This window comes from Osmerus mordax, chromosome 22 (assembly GCF_038355195.1).
Source record: "Osmerus mordax isolate fOsmMor3 chromosome 22, fOsmMor3.pri, whole genome shotgun sequence".
NCBI lineage: Eukaryota > Metazoa > Chordata > Actinopteri > Osmeriformes > Osmeridae > Osmerus > Osmerus mordax.
Window position 1 is genome coordinate 7,069,407 of NC_090071.1, and position 17,837 is coordinate 7,087,243.

Genomic DNA, 17,837 nt, shown 5'->3' on the forward strand with positions numbered 1-17,837 from the left:
TTGAGCTTTGTATGTTTTTTCAATAATATTTTTTACCTATTTACCATTGTTAGATAGTGAAAGCAAACAGAAGCCCATACTATTTGGGACATTTCTTTATTTTGAAAGAAAAATCTATCTGCTACCGGAAGTATTACTCTTTATACCCGGAAACACTTTCGTTGGGCGACTGGAAATACTGAATTGAACTGGAGAGCTCGAACCATAACATAACAGCACAAATTACACGTTGAATTCCAGTCTAGATTTGCCAAACAAATGCTCGGAGAGCGCAACTGGAAATCAAATTTCTCTGTTGTAGCTCCTTCCCAGCGTGCTGCTTGGTGCTTGAGACTAGAGAACGGTGTACGTGTCGTTCTTGAAAGAATATATTCATGCTGAATTCAGCCAGCTAGCTAAAAAAAAAGGTACTTCAAGTTGTTTAGTTAGCTGCTTGTAACCAACAATGTGAAACTTTGCTAGGATCATTTTAAATGCAGTTTAAATAGTATAGCTTGTCCTATCTTTGTAGGCTATTCCTGTCTTTATGTAGTTGTCAAGTGTCAAATCTTTGAGTCGGCTTGCTAGCCAGCTAACTTATGAAGCAAATCGTAGTAAGATTAAATCAGGAAACATTTTAGATGTTCTAAATTATTGTGATTTGGAGTTCTATTTAGCCTCTACTTTCTGTCTCTCTTTTATAATCTCAGGCGAACACCAGCACACCATGGCACACATAACAATCAACCAGTATCTTCAACAGGTATACAGCCACACTTAATTATTTCATGGGATGGGGAAAACCGCCTTAGACATTCTAATAAACGTGTTGTTCTGTTGATTGCATGTTAGTCTTCACATTATTCAATCACGATTGTAACATATTCATAGTTTAACATAAATACCACCACCTTGCTCCTCTTTTCCAGATTTACGAGGCCATTGATAATCGTGAGGGATCCTTCTGTGCGGAGTTGTTGTCATTCAAACACCCTCATGTTGCAAACCCTCGTCTTCAGGTAACTAACAGGTGACAGCTCTGACCTCCAAGTTGGACCTTTCCCTTTCTTCGTTGCTTGTAACGGAAGTTAGGCCTTTAGAATGCATTGTGTGTTCTCATTCCACACATAGCACGCAGCTCCCAGACATTCTCTCTTGTCCTTGATGTGACGCCTCTGTTTCTGCTGCAGCTGTCCAGTCCAGAGGAGAAGTGTCAGCAGGTGCTGGAGCCTCCCTACGACGAGATGGTGGCAGCTCACCTGAGGTACGCCGACACAATGCCTTATCCGAATGCTTTGGAAATCCATTGATTTATAGGCAACATGCTCTTTTATAGGCTCTTATTGGGTATTTTGTTTGTTTGTGTGTCTGTTCTTTATTTTGTCAGGTGCACTTTTGCAGTCGCTAACCATGACTTTGTTGAGGCCTACAAGCTTCAGACTCTGGTGGTGCAATATCCTTTTAATCGAGACTTAACAACGCACGCACACACTCACAATCTTCAGTCCCAAACTTTCCCTGCGCTGTCTAACCCTAACCCTTAACTTCCTACGTCATTCTTGAAAGCATTCCAGTCTCACAAAGAAGAGAACTGGTGAGACTGCTCCCCCAAAAAACCTAGACTAGCATGCTAACATGTTTAAAGATATATTTTCACAAAAGATCCCAAAAAGATAGCACAGTACAGCCTATGGAATAACAGTGCTTGTGTTGCTTCCAGGGCCCTTCCTGTAATGTTTGTAGTTGCCCTGGATCTGAGGATATTTGCCAACAATGTAAGTGACTACAATGCATTAGTCACATAACTGTCAGAAGTCTTAAGGTTCTACACCCATACCCATCCGATGGCCTAGGCCGTTGTGTTGTTGTGGTCCGGTTCACGGAGAGTTTGAAGCTGTGTGTGTGTGTGTGTGTGTGTGTGTGTGTGTGTGTGTGTGTGTGTGTGTGTGTGTGTGTGTGTGTGTGTGTGTGTGTGTGTGTGTGTGTGTGTGTGTGTGTGTGTGTGTGTGTGTGTGTGTGTGTGTGTGTGTGTGTGTGTGTGTGTGTGTGTGTGTGTGTGTGTGTGTGTGTGTGTGTGTGTGTTCAGGCAGAGCAGCAGCTGCTGAAGAAGGGGAAGGGCAAGGTGGGAGACATGCTGGAGAAAGCTGCCGAACTGCTCATGAGCTGCTTCAGAGTGTGTGCCAGCGACAAGTACGCAAGCGCTGGCTACAACACACACACACACAGCATTGCATTTTAGGATAAACACACACCTAAAAGGCTGCTCACACAGCAACATATTGATGCCCTGACATACACACAGTCCAAATGTTGAGTTGTGATAGTGTCTTGTTGTGTGGTTTGTAGTCGGGCCAGCATAGATGACTCCAAGAAGTGGGGGATGTTGTTTCTCATCAATCAGCTGTTCAAGATCTACTTCAAGGTAGGATGTTGGTTCCTCCAATTTAAGCCTTGTTCCATGTGTGACTCTTTCTGTGACCTAACTAACTTGTGTTCATGTCAGGATTAAAATAAAAACACTCAGAAAATGTAAAATCTGCCTGTAACCTGTGAATCTCAATCTATAGATCCATCCATAGTCATTGGTACCCAAAGCTGCTTTATTTTTCATGCGTTTGTGACTCATTGTCCTTGTGGATTCCCAGATCAACAAGCTGCACCTATGCAAGCCTCTTATCCGAGCTATAGACAGCTCCAACCTCAAGGATGAGTACACCATGGCCCAGAGGGTCACCTACAAATACTATGTGGGTCGCAAGGCCATGTTCGACAGCGACTACAATCCAGGCAGGGCTCCGAGTTCCACTCTTCTCAGACCACTTGTTGATCCTGATACATAGTGGACTGGTCATCTATGGGCCTTCCTCATGTTGTCTCTTCCCTCCCTCCCTTCCTCTCTTCCTGTCTTCCCCCTTCCAGCGGAGGAGTACCTGTCCTTCTCCTTCCAGCACTGCCACCGCTCCAGCCAGAAGAACAAGCGCATGATCCTCATCTACCTGCTGCCCGTCAAGATGCTGCTGGTGAGATATACCTGCTGTTTGCTCTCACATAAAGGCTGTAGGAAAAAGTTAGGGTCAGTTTAGACAAGGGTAGAAGGTCTATGTGCTAGATGTAGGTGGTCTGCGTGCTACCAGATGACTTGTGGATGAGATGCTGTTTATGTTGCTGCAGGGTCACATGCCAACCCACCAGCTGCTCAGGAAGTATGACCTCATGCAGTTCTCTGATGTCACCAAGGCTGTGAGGTAAGTGCCTTCCAAGACACTCTCCACCTTCCTGCAGCTCCTTTGCTGCTCTTAGCAGTCCCTCAATATATTTCACCTCTCCCCCTCCCTCTATTTTTCACCACCTCCAATCCCCCTCCCTCTCTTTCCCCTCTCCCCACTTTTGTCCCCCAAATCATCAGGAACTTCTAATCGGTTTTAATTGACCATGCTCAAGTCTTTTCAGTTGTTTTGTATTGTTAGCCATATTGTGGTAACTCCTTGATGAAATGTCAAATCCATAAAGTTGCCCTCCGTTTCCAGTGAGGGGAATCTGCTGCTGCTGAACGAGGCCCTGGCCAAGCACGAGACCTTCTTCATCCGCTGCGGCATCTTCCTCATCCTGGAGAAGCTGAAGATCATCACTTATCGGAACCTCTTCAAGAAAGTGTGAGTCTTAGCAGACAAGGAGACACTGCCTGTTAATAGAAAAGTATTTTGTCTGTACTTATTCCGTTAGACAGCCGAGCGCTCTCTCCTATTCAGCAGAATTACTTGAAAGTAGCACAGTTCTGAGTGCTGTGTGTGTCTTGTGTTAGGTACCACCTCCTGAAGACTCACCAGCTGCCCCTGGATGCATTTCTGGTGGCCCTGAAGATGATGCGGGTGGAAGAGGTGGACATAGATGAGGTGCAGTGCATGCTGGCCAACCTCATCTGCCTGGTAAGACACACACACACACACCTACACAGTCTCCTAATCACATTCACTTACACTCCAAATACATTCACCCCACTGTGTCTAAACACCTCCTCCTTCCACCATCCTTCTCTCTGCCAGGGTCACATCAAAGGTTACATCTCACACCAGCACCAGAAACTGGTGGTCAGCAAGCAGAACCCCTTCCCTTCGATATCCTCCGTCTCCTAGTGCTCCAGGGTTTCACTACTCAATAATGTGTAATGGTATTTTCTACTGTGAATTTTGAATAAAGTGTGATGTTGTTTGTATTTGGCGCGTTGTGTGTTGTGAGAGGCAAAGTGGACAAATGGACGTGACAGTAAAGCATTCACAGTACTATTTTATTTCGGTTATTTCACACTGCCAGAAGCTCAGAGATTGTCAGTTCAACTGAAGTGTAGCATATGTTAAATACATAATTTTTGTTTTGTTATTTTAATGTATCACCGTGCTGCAAAAAAAGGTTAAATGTTCCTATTTGTGGTATTATGTAGAGTCTATTGAAAGTAGTCAGTGTTGGTAGTTCTGCTCATCAATGAGATATTACTTCTCCTTCAAGGTTGGGGATAAACACTGACTTGTGTCTTCTTCTCTGCTTCGGAAAGCTTTAGATGTTCTTCAATCCATGGCAGGTAACGAGACAACTTGGTGAACACTACACCTTGTTCACAGTCATGTGACATGGGTGAGAGAAGCATGCCAGTCAGGAAAACAGTGGCACCCTCTACAGTTGCAACTGGGGCTCCAGGCAGGAGCTTACAGGCTTTAGGTGTAGCATCTTTCACTTCCTGTCCTGTTCTATTGTATCCGTCTTGGCCATCGTGGCTCTCAAGGCTCCTGAAATCATGGTGGCCATTTTGGTTCTCCAGACTTTTCATGCAGAACATCTTGTTGCTCATTGAGTGGGAGAGGTTCAGCTTGGAGCTACAGTCCTCGAGGCTGAGGTAGGTTAGGTGGGGGGGAGCGAGAGGGTCCTTGTCTGGCCCCCCAGTTATCCCCATTTTCCCATTACTCATTAGGATATTTTCACTGAAGTCCTTGGTGGGCAGGCATACTTTGGAGTGAGAGGGGCCAAAGGGAATGGGCAAGCTAAGTCTCAGAAGGGCAAGGTCATCCCCTGGAAGACCGTTCTTGTAGCGGCTGTGAATATAGATCTTTTGTATGGTGATCCTTATACCAGTGGCACTGTCACCTAGGAGGATGATCAATAAGATCCATCAATAAGATCCATTTGAGTGAGCTGTAATGTGTTCAAACTCTTTCAGTTCCAGTAAGGGCATGTGCTCACCTGCCACAACGTAGAGTTTCTTGCCCATTTTGAGGCACCGTGCTGAGGTGAGGACTGAGTGAGGTTCAAGGATCACCCCACCACACTGCTCTTCACCTGTCCGGGTCCGCAGTGAGACCTGTCGATCAACAAATCACAAACAAACTGGAATGAAAGGATTACAAGGTTGAACTAAGTCAACTTTTTATCTTTATTTGTATGTATACCACTTGACTACCTCAGTGACATGGTAGACTATCTGCTTTATTACCATTCTACCTAAAAGATAGCCCCAATGACTTACTTGCCATGGACAGTGGCCATCTGGACAGGTGTGATTGCTTGCTTCTGGTTGCTTGTTCCTCTCAGCCTTTTTCAAGGAGACCGTTCCACAGGGGTGTGTGTCTAAGGAAACAGCTGTCTGAGTCTGTGATTGGGTGCACTGTGTGAATGTATTTTATGCACCGGACTATGTATATGTGTGTGGTATGTTTCAATTGATAAAGTTATGCGACAGAAAGACAAAGACGAGAGAGACAGGTGAATTCAAGTTGTGTGTTTTACCCTCAGGTATGCAGCTCCTTCCATCGCTGTGAAGCCTGTAACCCGTTACACAGGAGCAGTAGTACATTCCCCATTTAACTGTGCAGAAGTGCTGACAGGCAGAGGCCCCTTGGGTGGGACACTGAGACATATCTGCAGCATGTGTCACACATGCGCACAAAGAAATTGTTTAAGGATCAAACACTGTATACAGACGCATAAACAGATAACACTTTAGCTGGTGTGAATAAAAGGCACCAAACCAATAAATGATATTGTGATACCATCATATACCGTGCCAGGGTACACACTTTACTTAGAAAATGATCAACTCTCCATTCATCACCATTCTCCCCACTACCTTCACAGTTGTTACATTTACATTTAGTCATTTAGCAGACGCTCTTATCCAGAGCGACTTACAGTAAGTACAGGGACATTCCCCCGAGGCAAGTAGGGTGAAGTGCCTTGCCCAAGGACACAACGTCAGTTGGCATGACCGGGAATCGAACTGGCAACCTTCGGATTACTAGCCCGATTCCCTCACCGCTCAGCCACCTGACTCCCTTGTTGTTCAGCATGAAGGCACAAAGCATGTATTTACCAGTCTCACAGTTGAGTCCAAGGAACAGGTCAGTACAGTTACAGGTGTGACCTCCAATTTTATCGATGCAACGGCCGTCATTCAGACAGGGGTTGGGTTTGCACTGGTCCCCGTCTGAAGAGGGCAAGAGGGTGGCAGTTGGTAGGAAACAGGAAAAGAGAGAAAGGGTGGTCTAGAAGAGTAGATAGATGGACCACAACTCAGCTGTTTGTGTTTTTATGACTCACCGACGTAAACATTCCAGAAAGCCTCCTGGTGATGGGGAGAGAGAGACAAGAGACTAGAAAACCACAGTATGACTTGAACACCTACTGAAACAGTACTTATGAGAGTAGTTACATTCTCTCATATATCATTGATCACAATTGTTTTATTTGATTTTACAGTTTTGTGTGTGTCCTCAAAGTATTCGCGGGCCTCCTCATAGTTACAGCGTTCCTCATAACACTCCCTCTCAAGGTTTCCCTGCAGCATCTCCTCTATGAAAAAGGTGTTGGCACGCTTGGGCCGTAGGAAGATTGTGTTGGCGTGAGATGGCGTTCTGAACACTGAGAGACATAAGCACAAGGGGATAAAGCAAGAAGGGGAATGAGATCAAACACCCTCTTTCTCTATATCCTAATCTCCCCAGTTTGAGACAAATTAAAGTCCTTAATATTATTTCTTGAATCACCTTAGTGGGGAAAGAACAGTTTCATGAACACATTGTTCCATGCTAAGGACTCTATGTAAACAGTCACTGAGTGATTCCACAGTCATTTATTTTATGTCTTAAACAAAAACAGTTACAAAGCAGTTGCTCTTCACTGTGACTATGACTTTAGGTAGGCTACCTAGCACATAGCCTTCTACAGCTTACCTCCATTTTTGCTTTGGACCAGTAGGAAGCTGCCCAGAAAAGAGAAGCAGAGAAAGTACCATTGCCACAACCCCATGACGCTCCGCATTACTGCTCCAGCAAACCTCCAATAGTGCTAAGGTCCTCCTGTAGCCTCCCTCTCTTTCCTTCACTCTCCCTCTTTCTCTCCCTATTTTTCTCCCCCCCCCCCTCTCTCTCTCTCTCCCTCTCTCCCTCTCTCTCTCTCCTTCTCTCCCTCTCTCTCTACTGTAAAATATTTGTATTTCTTGTCTTCGTCTGATTCCTTTCACATTGTTCAGTGTGTCTGTCTTAATTTGTTGTCAGTCTCTCTCTAACCTACAGTGTATTGCTTCATTCTCTACACTTCAACACCATACAGTAGGAACCCAATTATGGTGACTAAATTGGTTGTCAATGTTTTTCAGTCATATATGGACATACTGGTGAAGCAGTAATGTTTAGTAAAATTTTCATTTTTAGTCATTTAAATACCAGAAAACTTCCCAAGTTCAAAGGTCTGCTTGCATACACGTCAATGTCTGCTCTCAGCAGGGATGTTGGTGGTCTGTTTGTACAACTCTGTATGTCTGTGTTTGCATGTGTACAGAGTAGAGTCCACTTAGGGACATTGTGTTTGTGAAGCTTTAGCACTCTTGTTAAGGGCATTCATTCAGTACCTTTTATTTCATCTTTACAATACAAGATGACTGATAACTGTCAGCAGCAACCACAAACAAAGTTATATTTTGTAGTTCATGCATTTATTTTGAATACTGCAAGAGAGAGTGTGTAATAATCACTTATTCTGACTAAATGTGGCATCATTTGAATATCAAGCTTGTGGAAAGTATTGCACACCCATTTTGGTACATTAGTAAATGGAACTGCAAATAAAGTAAGCTGACACGGTATATAATATTAGGTTTTACAACACACCAACTAGTACCCCAACACAGAAACAGTGTGTTTTGAACGCATCTCCAAAAGCCTGTTTATCAACCATTCTCTTTTCGCTTCTATACATGTGATGTCAAACTTATACCCAAAGAGTGACAGGATGTGCTCTTCTCTTAATCCTCTTTTCTTCGTTCTTGTCTTTGGGGAGGAACCTGGCCATCACGTCCCGGATCCAGCCGATGTACTTGGACACCTGTGTGTAAACGCCGTATTTGCCCTCGCGGGCACAGCCTTCGCCCCAGCTCACCACACCCGTTATGAACCAAGTGTCCCCGTAGCGAGTGACGTGAGGTCCGCCACTGTCACCCTGGCACGCATCCTTGGCCAGCCTGTCGTAGCCGGCGCAGAACATGCGCTTGGAGATTTTTTGTGCGCTGGACTCCATGCAGGTGGCTCGTGGCACGTACGGGACTATGAGCCGGAGCAGGACAGTGGACGGCTGCTTGTTCTCCCCCACGCGACCAAAGCCACTGACAAGGCCTTCGGGTTGGCGCATTAGGACGTTTTCTGCAAAGTCCAGCTCTGGCAGGCAGGCGGGCAGGATGTAGTTGGTGAAAGTGATTGGCTTCTGTAGTTTGATGAGGGAGATGTCATTGTGGAAGGTTTCGGATATGTAGTTCCTGTGGACAAGCACCTGATCCACAAAGTGTTTGGCTTCATGACCCTCTTTTACCTTTGTGTCAAACTCACCTGCGGGCAAAGTCAGTTGGATTAGCTTTAAACTAAGATTCAACCAGACTCAAGACCATTCAGTTCAACATGACTAAGAAAAAGGCTGTGGTTAAGATAACCTACCCAGAACAACGTAAAAGCTACGTGTCTGGTTCATGCAGTGAGCTGCAGTCAAGATGAAGTACTCATTCAGGATGGTTCCTCCGCAGAATCCAATGTCATCGTGGTTTATCAGCAATGCCTAGTTAGAGCAACACCGACATGAAACATCACAACTCAACTTCACAGTGAACGACTACTTCTCACAAAGGATCTTGAAAATGACAAAACACAACTACCATTAGTACAAACTACATATTGGTCTATATTAGTATATTTGTCAGCCTCATTGAAAACCATCACCTTATATTGCACGCCATTGAATGCACACACAAGACCCTTTACCTGCCAGGGACACTGTCCCGGTGGACATTCCTCTCCGTTAACAATCCGTGTTTCTACACCGACATCAGGAATGATCCTCTCCTCCTGTACTACTTCCAAGACTTCTGCGTAACGTTCCACCAGTAATTTCTGGTTGACATTGATCTGGTCATCTGTGTCTTTAACTTGGTTTGTGTGTGAGGTGGTGTTGGTGATGGTAAAGCTGGTGTTGGTGATGGTAAAGCTGGTGTTGGCTGTGGTGGTGTTGGTTGTGGTGTTGCCTTGTGGCTGGTAGATGAAGATGCTCCGAGTTTTGGAGGCTTTTATCACACCACATTTGAAAGGGTCTTAAGGACAAAATGACAGCAACATTGTTAGGTTTCAGTACAGTCACCATACAAAAATGTCTAGTGGATAACCACAACTGGCAGTGTCTTAAATCATTCTTTATCTTCTTCTCTCCCACTCCTTCTTTCTCTCTCTCTCTCTTTCTCCATCCTTGTCTCTATTTTCTCACCGTTGGAGATACAGGACTTGTCGTCTGAGTCTAGGAAGTAACCATCTGCGCAGCTGCACTCCACATTTCCTCTCTTCACCTGGCAGAAGTGTTCACAGCCCCCATTCTGATTCTCACACAGCTCAGGGATCACTACAAGAAAGAGGGAGGACACCATCCCATAATAGAAAACTTTCAAGCACTTTCTCTGTGCTAGATAATCTCGCCTGCTGTAGCTAGATGAATGTAAATTCACAGTAATATTCTGAAAATGTGTGTTGTTGTTCAGTAGGTCGGTGAATATTGAAACGATCCCAGGGCCAAGATGCATGGATAATCAGATACATACCAATCTCACAGTTGTAGCCCTTAAATTCTGACTTGCAGTAACATGTGTACTTCCCGATCCCGTCCATACACACGCCGCCATTGGCACAAGGGATGGATACACAGTCGTCCCCATCTGTGAATGACCAAAGCACGATTGACTACCAAGAAATGTTTAAGGTGACATAAAGTGAGTTGTTTACCTCACTCTTCAGTTTTATATTTCCAAGAGCTAGATCTACAGTTCAGTTCAGCATGACCGGCTAAGGTTTCGGTAGACGAAGTTACAGGAGTTGAAAAAACGTATCTAAATGGATCTAACCCACTCCTCAGTTTGAGGACATCAATCTGCAATTTTTTCAGCCTGGGTTTGTATAAGCCAGGTCAATTTAATACAGCCCGGTGAGGTGGCAAGTGACAGTAGAAGTGACACCCAGGAGCACAGAACAGTGACACCTGTGACATTGTAACTTACCAAAATATTTGTTCCAGAACTCTATCTAGGAAAGGAAAAAGATGAACAAACATTCACAAAGGGAATACTGTGTTGACATCACCAGTGATATTTAGTTACAGTGAAATTAAATTGACAATGACAAATGTCAACCTGTCAAACACAAAGAGAGAGAGAGGAAAAAGATCTATAGACCAAGAGTGAGAAAGAGAGAGAAATGGAAGTGCTTATCAGACATATATATAGATCTATATTTGTCGGGGATGATTGTTAGAGAAAAGGTGAATGTAGATTGTTTGTGTGTGTGTGTGTGTGTGTGTGTGTGTGTGTGTGTGTGTGTGTGTGTGTGTGTGTGTAAATGGGTTGGTCTCTCCACATACAGTTTTTGTATCATCTTCAAATATTTCCCTGGCTTCCTCGTAGTCACAGCGCTCCTCTACACACTCCCGCTCCATGTTCCCCTTACGTACTTCCTCCCAACCACTGTTGGCCCTTTTGTGACGTACCAGCACCTGGCTGGCATCATCACTGGAGAGAAAGACTGGGAGAAGGGGGGGGGTCACCTTCATCATCATTATCCTCATCATAAAGCTACTTCACTACTGGAATTATCCAAACAACCATCAGCATCAACAAAGATCATCATCATGAAGAACCACAAACTAACATCCCACTGAGTCCCCAGTTATGTATTCACCTCAATATTGTAACACCATTCGGTAAACAAATGTACACCTTACTCCCATCTTCATTAGTGATATTAACCACAAGAACTGAGGCAGGAAGAAGACAGATATGATTCCTAGTGTCTAAAACCAGATGTGTTATACTTGAACTATAACTCTGAACGAATGTTTCGTCAACAGTTTGAGACGGTAGGGTGATTGAACGTACCCTCGGAGGTCACTCGATGTAGAAGGAGCAGAAAGAAACAAGTCTGCGACAGCCGCAACATGGCCGATTCTCTTGATGAGGCGCCTCTCTGGACCTACACAGTACAGTGCTGCAGAGAGAAACAGGAGCAATGGCCCCGAGAGGGAGGGTGGGAAGGGGGAGGGAGGGAGAAAAAGAGAACAAACGAGACCGGGAAAGAAAGCTCCTGTCTGTGCGAGGAGGATATGAGGGATAGGGAGGATCAAGAAGGATAAGAAAATGGAGGGAGTCGCAGTAGTGAGAGTATGGAGGAGGGAGAGAGGCCTTGAACAGATAGTGGGTGGAAGGAGGGAGCGACGGGGAGGAGAATGGTTTAGAGAAGGAAGGGACAAAGTTGCACAGGGAGAAGCACTTTGAGTAAAAGCAAGCAAGGTGGAGAGAAATAGAGAGCAACTTTGTAGTTCTGACTCACGATATGACTCAAGATATCTTCAAAATCTTCTGCTTTTAAATGGCCAGACAAAAAGATAGAGCCTTGTCCTCTCCACTAAACAGTCATGTCCCCGTCAGTATGATGAGCCAATTGGAAACTTCTCTTTTTAGCCAATAAGAGGAGATTTCGCAAGGTGCAGAAAGTCACAGGGGCCATGTGAGTGCTCAGAAGACCGAATCATTGAGCCAATATTTGCCTGGTGGGATCTGTGGTTTATCAGCACGGTTGTCAACAACACAGCTGTGTTTTCATGAAAGAAAATTCAAAGATATCCTGTTCAGTTTGAAAGAGCTTCAGGAAACTTATGAGGATGTAGGTGTACATTTATACATGAGTATTTACAGAAGAAAAAAACAAAGTAAACATCCAATCTGATGAGAAATGATGCACTGTGCTTGTCAGTGACTGATTTATTTATGAAATTCTGAAGAACCTATACATTGAACAGAAGTATATGTAGGACACAATAGAAACTTGACAGTGTTTAAGAAAAAAAAGATTATGCGAGTATAATGCATGTATTTTAAACCAATGGAATCGCAATAGGGTTAGGATAATACAAATCAACATACTAGAGGACAAAAGTTAAACTATTTTCTGTTCAAGCATATCAGGGGACATCGTCATTGGTGGTTTTGTTGTTCTTTGAAGTTCCTGGCCTCCGATGACCATTATATCCTCTTGCTTTTCATTGGTCACACTCACAGTAGGAGAGGATTTCATTGTTGCCTCAATCCACTCCAGGAAATTGGCTACATTGGTGTAGACCCCATAGTACCCTGGCTGGGGGCAGCCCCTCCCCCATCCAGCCACGCCCATCAGGAAGTGAGTGCTCCCATACTGGGTGACCAGGGGACTCCCATCATCCCCCCTGCAGGCTTCTAAGTTACCTTGCATGTACCCAGCACACAACATGTTGCTTGTGAAGTTGAACCCACTCTTTATGTTGCACTCAGTGTTGGGCAAAATAGGCACAGCTAGCTTGCGAAGGACGGGTGAAGAAGGGGCCTGTGGGTTGCCAGGTTGGGAGGTTGGTGTGTTACCCCCAATTGTGCGCTTGCCCCAACCGCTGACAGTGTGGAAGCGAACAGCCGCCAGTTCGCTCTTGGCAAAGGACTGCTGTGGCAGGCAGACAGGCACAGAGTGGGTGTCAAGGGACACAGACTGGTTCAGTCGCAGCAGGGCGATGTCGCTGTCACCTGTCGCCGGGTCATAAAGCTGGTGGGGGATCACGGTGGTGATGTGCATCCTCTGCTCGGTGCCCTCCTCCACCTCCAAGTTGTGTTCCCCTGGCAACAGAGACTGCACTTACATCGAGCACTCCGGCGTTCTTCTCATGAGCGTGCCACAGCAGGGACAATGCCATAGTTATAGATGCCTGTTATTAATGTGATTTTTTAAATGAGGATTGGAGGACTAAAACCTCAACAACACACACACACACACACAGACAGAGAGAGAAACCGAGAGAACAGTACCTGTCACCACCACCATATCCTTGGGGTCTTTCATGTGGACACAGTGGGCAGCAGTGATGGCCCAGTCTGGGTGGACTAGAACCCCTCCACAATGGCTGAGCCCTTCAAGCTCCAGAAGGATCTGCAGGAAATCACTCCAGTGAGAGACTTCTACAAATAACATCAACTTGAAGTGAAAGAGAATAGGTGGAGTCTAAATATGTTGGATATAATGTTTATCGTGTTGTTTACCTGCCAAGGGCATTGTCCTTTTGGACAATGGGATGCTCCAACTAGCCTAGTTTGTGTTTCTTTAGTTTGATTCACAGGTTTAGGAATTCTTCCACATGGGAATTGGACTATGATTGAAAAGACAAACAGATAGATAATTTAGAAAGATGGATATGACACTATGACTACGGCTTGCCATTCATCAAGTCATGAAATGATATGTAAAGAATGTGGAAGTGTGGAAATATCCACACCTCCAGAGGCATACCTTGAGCAACACATTCTCTTCCGTCTTCACCCAGGGCATAACCAGGGGTACATGCACACTTACGCTGTGGTCCTGAACCATCACAGAAGTGTTCACAACCCCCATTCTGATAAAGGCACTTCAGAGTGTCCTCAAACACTGTGGAAATGAACAAGGAAAAATATGATGTTTTTGGAAACGTGTGAAGACTTGCTGTAACTTGTCAATAAATTCTTCTGACATGAGATGGGTTCTTTTTACCTGTTTGACAGTATTTCCCCTCAAATCCCTCAGGACATTGGCAAGTGTAGGAGTCAGCCATGTAAATACACACTCCATTATTGAGGCATGGGTTGATCAAGCAGGGGTCACGGCCTAGAAAGAATCAGTGATAAAGTTGGTGAAACTTCGTCAGGGCACTGTGGCAAATGTTCCTCAGATATTATATATAATCTTGTAAATAAAAAGAGGAACATAGTAGCTGGCATGCAATCCTTCACACTTTTAGTCTCAAACTTCGTATTCAAACTGCATGAATTTCAATATCATCAAATTAAAAATAAATTGAAAAAAACTCTACTTACGATTATAGGTCAACCAAAATTGTTTCTGAAACAACAAAATATGTTATTATTTGTTATTATTTGTTCAACGGAGGTTACGCTAAAATCCGAATTAATAAATGATGTACAAGGTAGCCTACTGTTTGGTCCTCATCCTCAAAAACCTCACGGGCCTCTTCGTAATTACATATTTCCTCGAGACATTCGCGCTTGAGGTCGCCTTGTTTTAATTCCTCGAAGAAGCCTGAGTTAGCTCGTTTGTGTCTGTGAAACAACACATGCGCATCCTCCCGTTCGATGAATACTATAAAAGTCGACAGACAGAATTTAATTGCAAATCTGACGTCATCCAAAAATCCGGTAAATGTAGCTATTGCTTTCAATTTTTATATACTTACCAGCAGCAGAAACGACGCTTGAAAACAACCAAAACGCACTTACAGCTTTAATCAGCATCGTCACAGCCCAATCAATGACCAAGAATGCTCGGTGTCTGCTCAGGTTTGAACAGGTCAGTGTACAATATTCACGCCCCCTCCTAGAGGGTCAATAGTCATAAGTGAGTCATAAGCTTTGAGTGTTACACGTCGTCGTATTTTAAAGTGAGTCTTATCTCACTCAAATACTGCCTGTACATATTCTATTGTTGTAAAACATTTACTCTGAATGGTGCTTATACCCAAGCTGAACTTCATGAAGTTTATTTGATGTTAAGTAGAGTTCAAATGTGGGTCATTATAATTTCATACAACCCCATGGGAAAGGTAAATTATGTGTTAATTATGAGAAAGAGATCACATTTAACAGTGCAGCAGAAGCACCATCGTCAGTATAAATAATCACAACTCCTCTTGTAGTTTTAAATACAACTTTTGTATTTTTTTTATGTCGCTGCAGTGATTTTCTGCGGTTGCACTGTTGCTGTAACATTGTGAATCCATTCCAGGTAGTTGGACACCCTGGTGTAAATACCATAATTCCCTGGCCGGGCGCACCCCTTGCCCCAGCTGACGATCCCCAGCAGGAACACAGTCTTCCTGTAGCGCGTGACCAGCGGGCCGCCACTGTCCCCCTTACAGGAGTCCCCTTTGCTGTCGGTGTAGCCGGCGCAAAACATGTTCTTGGTCAACGTCACGCCGCTGTGCTCCACGCACTCCTGGGTGCGCATGCGGGGCACGTCCAGCCTGCGGAGGACGTTGGAGGTGGGGCCCATCTCTCCCACCCTGCCCCAGCCGCTCACCGTGTGCATGCTGATGGCCCAGAGCTCGCGCTCCGCCAGGGAGCGAGTAGGCAGGCACACGGGCACGGCGTAGGGCGTGAAGACGACGGGCTTGCTGAGCCGCAGCAGGGCGATGTCGCTGTCCGCCGTCAGGTGGACGTAGTCAGCGTGCATGAGGATCTCAGCCACCTGCACGGTCTGCTCGGTGCCCTTCACCACGTCTAAGTCGTGTTCACCTGAACACATGCGTACACACGCGAGGGGAAAACACAGGCAGTGAGTTGGTAGGAATGCTGTTTTAGACCAAACAACTGACTGGAGTATTTTTACACGTGTATACGTGCAGGCCAGCTACCTGCAACCACGGTCAGGGCCTCGGCCTTCAAATTCACCACGCAGTGGGAGGCGGTGAGGATCCAGGTTGGTTTGTAAAATATTCCTCCACAGAAGCCCTTTCCTTTAGTCATCAGCAACACCTACAAAATCAATGTGATACTCCCTATGGTAAGCATCTATCATATCTTAATTACTGACAGTGCCACTAATACATAGGGTGTCAGTTACCAACTATATGAACCTAACATACTGGACATCATATGAGACTAACAACAATTTTTTTCCCCACAATACTGACGGAACACAGACACTTTAAGGAGCTTCCATTGCTGACCTCGTGACTGTTATTAGCTCAATAGCTGGGTTGTACCTGCCAGGGGCAGTGGCCCTCAGGACATTCTGTCCCTCCCACGATACGATACAGAGGGTTCAGTGGTGTGTCTCCCTTCTCTTTGCTTTGCAGGAGAGGGACCATCCCACAAGCTATGTCCTCTGAGAGGGTGACAGGTCAGGGGTCAGATACCACAGTGTGATTCATAACACGGGGTTGACAGAGACACTGGAACAGATTGATATTCAGATCCCTTGTTTGAGCAAACATTTCATGTGATGAGATGAATCTTTGAAGGAATTTGGTTCGCTACATATACATGGTTATTCTGGTGACTAGAGTTAAGATTGGTCTGATTTGACACCAATTAAAGATCTTTGTCCACCCACCATGTGACAAGCAGTGTTGCCCATCCGGTTCCAGGGAGTAACCCTCAGCACACGAGCAGTTGCGCCTTCCCCCTTCCTCCTCGCAGAAGTGCTCACACCCCCCATTCTGATGCAAGCAGGAGTCAGGAACGGCCTTAATCTCTGAAGGACATAGGGAAACAACCGATTAAATGTGCTGTTCAAGGTAATACAACTGTATAAACTGGAGCTACTGTATGAATATGAATCTTACCAAGTTCACAGTTGCGTCCGATGAAGCCCGGCACACAGAGGCAGGTGTAGGAGGATGACGAGCTGGAACAGGTCCCGTTGTTGTGACATGGGTTCGATTGGCAGGCATCTTGAACTGCAAGGGTGATAGTGCACAGCTGTGAACTTGGAAGTGCAACGCAGTGAGAGAACGTTAGTTGCCAAAAATGTCTGATGGTTGAAACTGAACAAGTTGCTTACGCTGTTAAGCTTACCATTGTAGTTTTTCCAGAACTCATCCTGAAGAAAAACACAAGTAGAAAACAATTCAGCCAGTTAGTGTTTCATGTTGATCTTGGTTGACAGGCAGCCAGATGAAGGTTTAAAGGAACGTTCAGGGAAACATTCCTCTCTGACTTCCCACTCAGTGAAGACCACTCTCCATTTGCATGTTTGTTTCAGCTACTGACCGTGGCTTGTTTGTGTTCAAACACTTCTCGTGCTTCCTCGTATGAGCACTTCTCCTCCAGACACTCCCGCTCCAGGTTTCCCAGTTTCAGCTCCTCCAGCCAGCCTGAGTTGGCCCTTTTGGACCTTGTCAGCAGGCCATTGGCTTGTTCCCGTTCTAGAAACACTGGGCAACCATAAACACACAACACGCATACCCAAAACCCCAAAAACATGATAAGGCATATTGAATTTGAAAATAACTAGGGCACACATTTACTGGAGAAAGATTAGACCACAGCTTTAACACCCAGAGACAGGCCACAAAGTGTGACATATCAGAGGTATCAGATAATATGTTTGCATATTTGACAAATGTTGTTGCAGCACATTCTGGCCTTCTGTATGTGAACATTTGATCACCATTATCACCACCAAATCACAAGCACAGCCAACCACACCACTTGCACAATTCACCTGTGTGCAATACCCAACATACCTAGATGTTGGTCAACTGAATGTTCCGACGCACACACA

At 45.0% G+C, this 17,837-nt stretch overlaps 4 protein-coding genes across 4 annotated transcripts; 1 reads left to right on the forward strand and 3 right to left on the reverse strand.

The window, feature by feature from the left end:
- The first annotated feature begins 196 nt into the window (after window positions 1-196).
- On the forward strand, window positions 197-4,192 carry pcid2 (PCI domain containing 2). Its single transcript, XM_067260259.1, has 15 exons — window positions 197-407; window positions 690-742; window positions 909-998; window positions 1,170-1,243; window positions 1,367-1,432; window positions 1,532-1,573; window positions 1,700-1,754; window positions 2,066-2,169; window positions 2,326-2,401; window positions 2,625-2,766; window positions 2,899-2,999; window positions 3,151-3,224; window positions 3,507-3,632; window positions 3,782-3,905; window positions 4,023-4,192. Exons 2-15 carry the CDS (start codon window positions 707-709, stop codon window positions 4,110-4,112), a joined length of 1,200 nt encoding a protein of 399 aa, XP_067116360.1. The 5' UTR covers window positions 197-407; window positions 690-706; the 3' UTR covers window positions 4,113-4,192.
- A 99-nt stretch (window positions 4,193-4,291) lies between these two features.
- On the reverse strand, window positions 4,292-7,284 carry prozb (protein Z, vitamin K-dependent plasma glycoprotein b). Its single transcript, XM_067260258.1, has 8 exons — window positions 7,197-7,284; window positions 6,722-6,885; window positions 6,565-6,589; window positions 6,338-6,451; window positions 5,755-5,886; window positions 5,495-5,595; window positions 5,212-5,329; window positions 4,292-5,115 (listed from the first exon to the last, which is right to left on the reverse strand). The coding sequence occupies exons 1-8, from the start codon at window positions 7,282-7,284 to the stop codon at window positions 4,478-4,480; spliced, it is 1,380 nt and encodes a 459-aa protein (XP_067116359.1). The 3' UTR covers window positions 4,292-4,477.
- Window positions 7,285-8,107: 823 nt separating this feature from the next.
- Window positions 8,108-17,797, reverse strand: LOC136966476 (uncharacterized). Its single transcript, XM_067260983.1, has 14 exons — window positions 17,791-17,797; window positions 17,324-17,487; window positions 17,129-17,153; window positions 16,897-17,010; window positions 16,665-16,805; window positions 16,315-16,436; window positions 15,964-16,084; window positions 15,285-15,844; window positions 10,547-10,571; window positions 10,094-10,207; window positions 9,766-9,897; window positions 9,270-9,595; window positions 8,949-9,066; window positions 8,108-8,843 (listed from the first exon to the last, which is right to left on the reverse strand). Exons 1-14 carry the CDS (start codon window positions 17,795-17,797, stop codon window positions 8,233-8,235), a joined length of 2,580 nt encoding a protein of 859 aa, XP_067117084.1. The 3' UTR covers window positions 8,108-8,232.
- On the reverse strand, window positions 12,273-14,845 carry f7i (coagulation factor VIIi). The gene is made up of 8 exons (XM_067260526.1): window positions 14,788-14,845; window positions 14,530-14,693; window positions 14,411-14,435; window positions 14,088-14,201; window positions 13,848-13,985; window positions 13,601-13,707; window positions 13,370-13,490; window positions 12,273-13,180 (listed from the first exon to the last, which is right to left on the reverse strand). Exons 1-8 carry the CDS (start codon window positions 14,843-14,845, stop codon window positions 12,477-12,479), a joined length of 1,431 nt encoding a protein of 476 aa, XP_067116627.1. The 3' UTR covers window positions 12,273-12,476.
- Window positions 17,798-17,837: the final 40 nt, after the last annotated feature.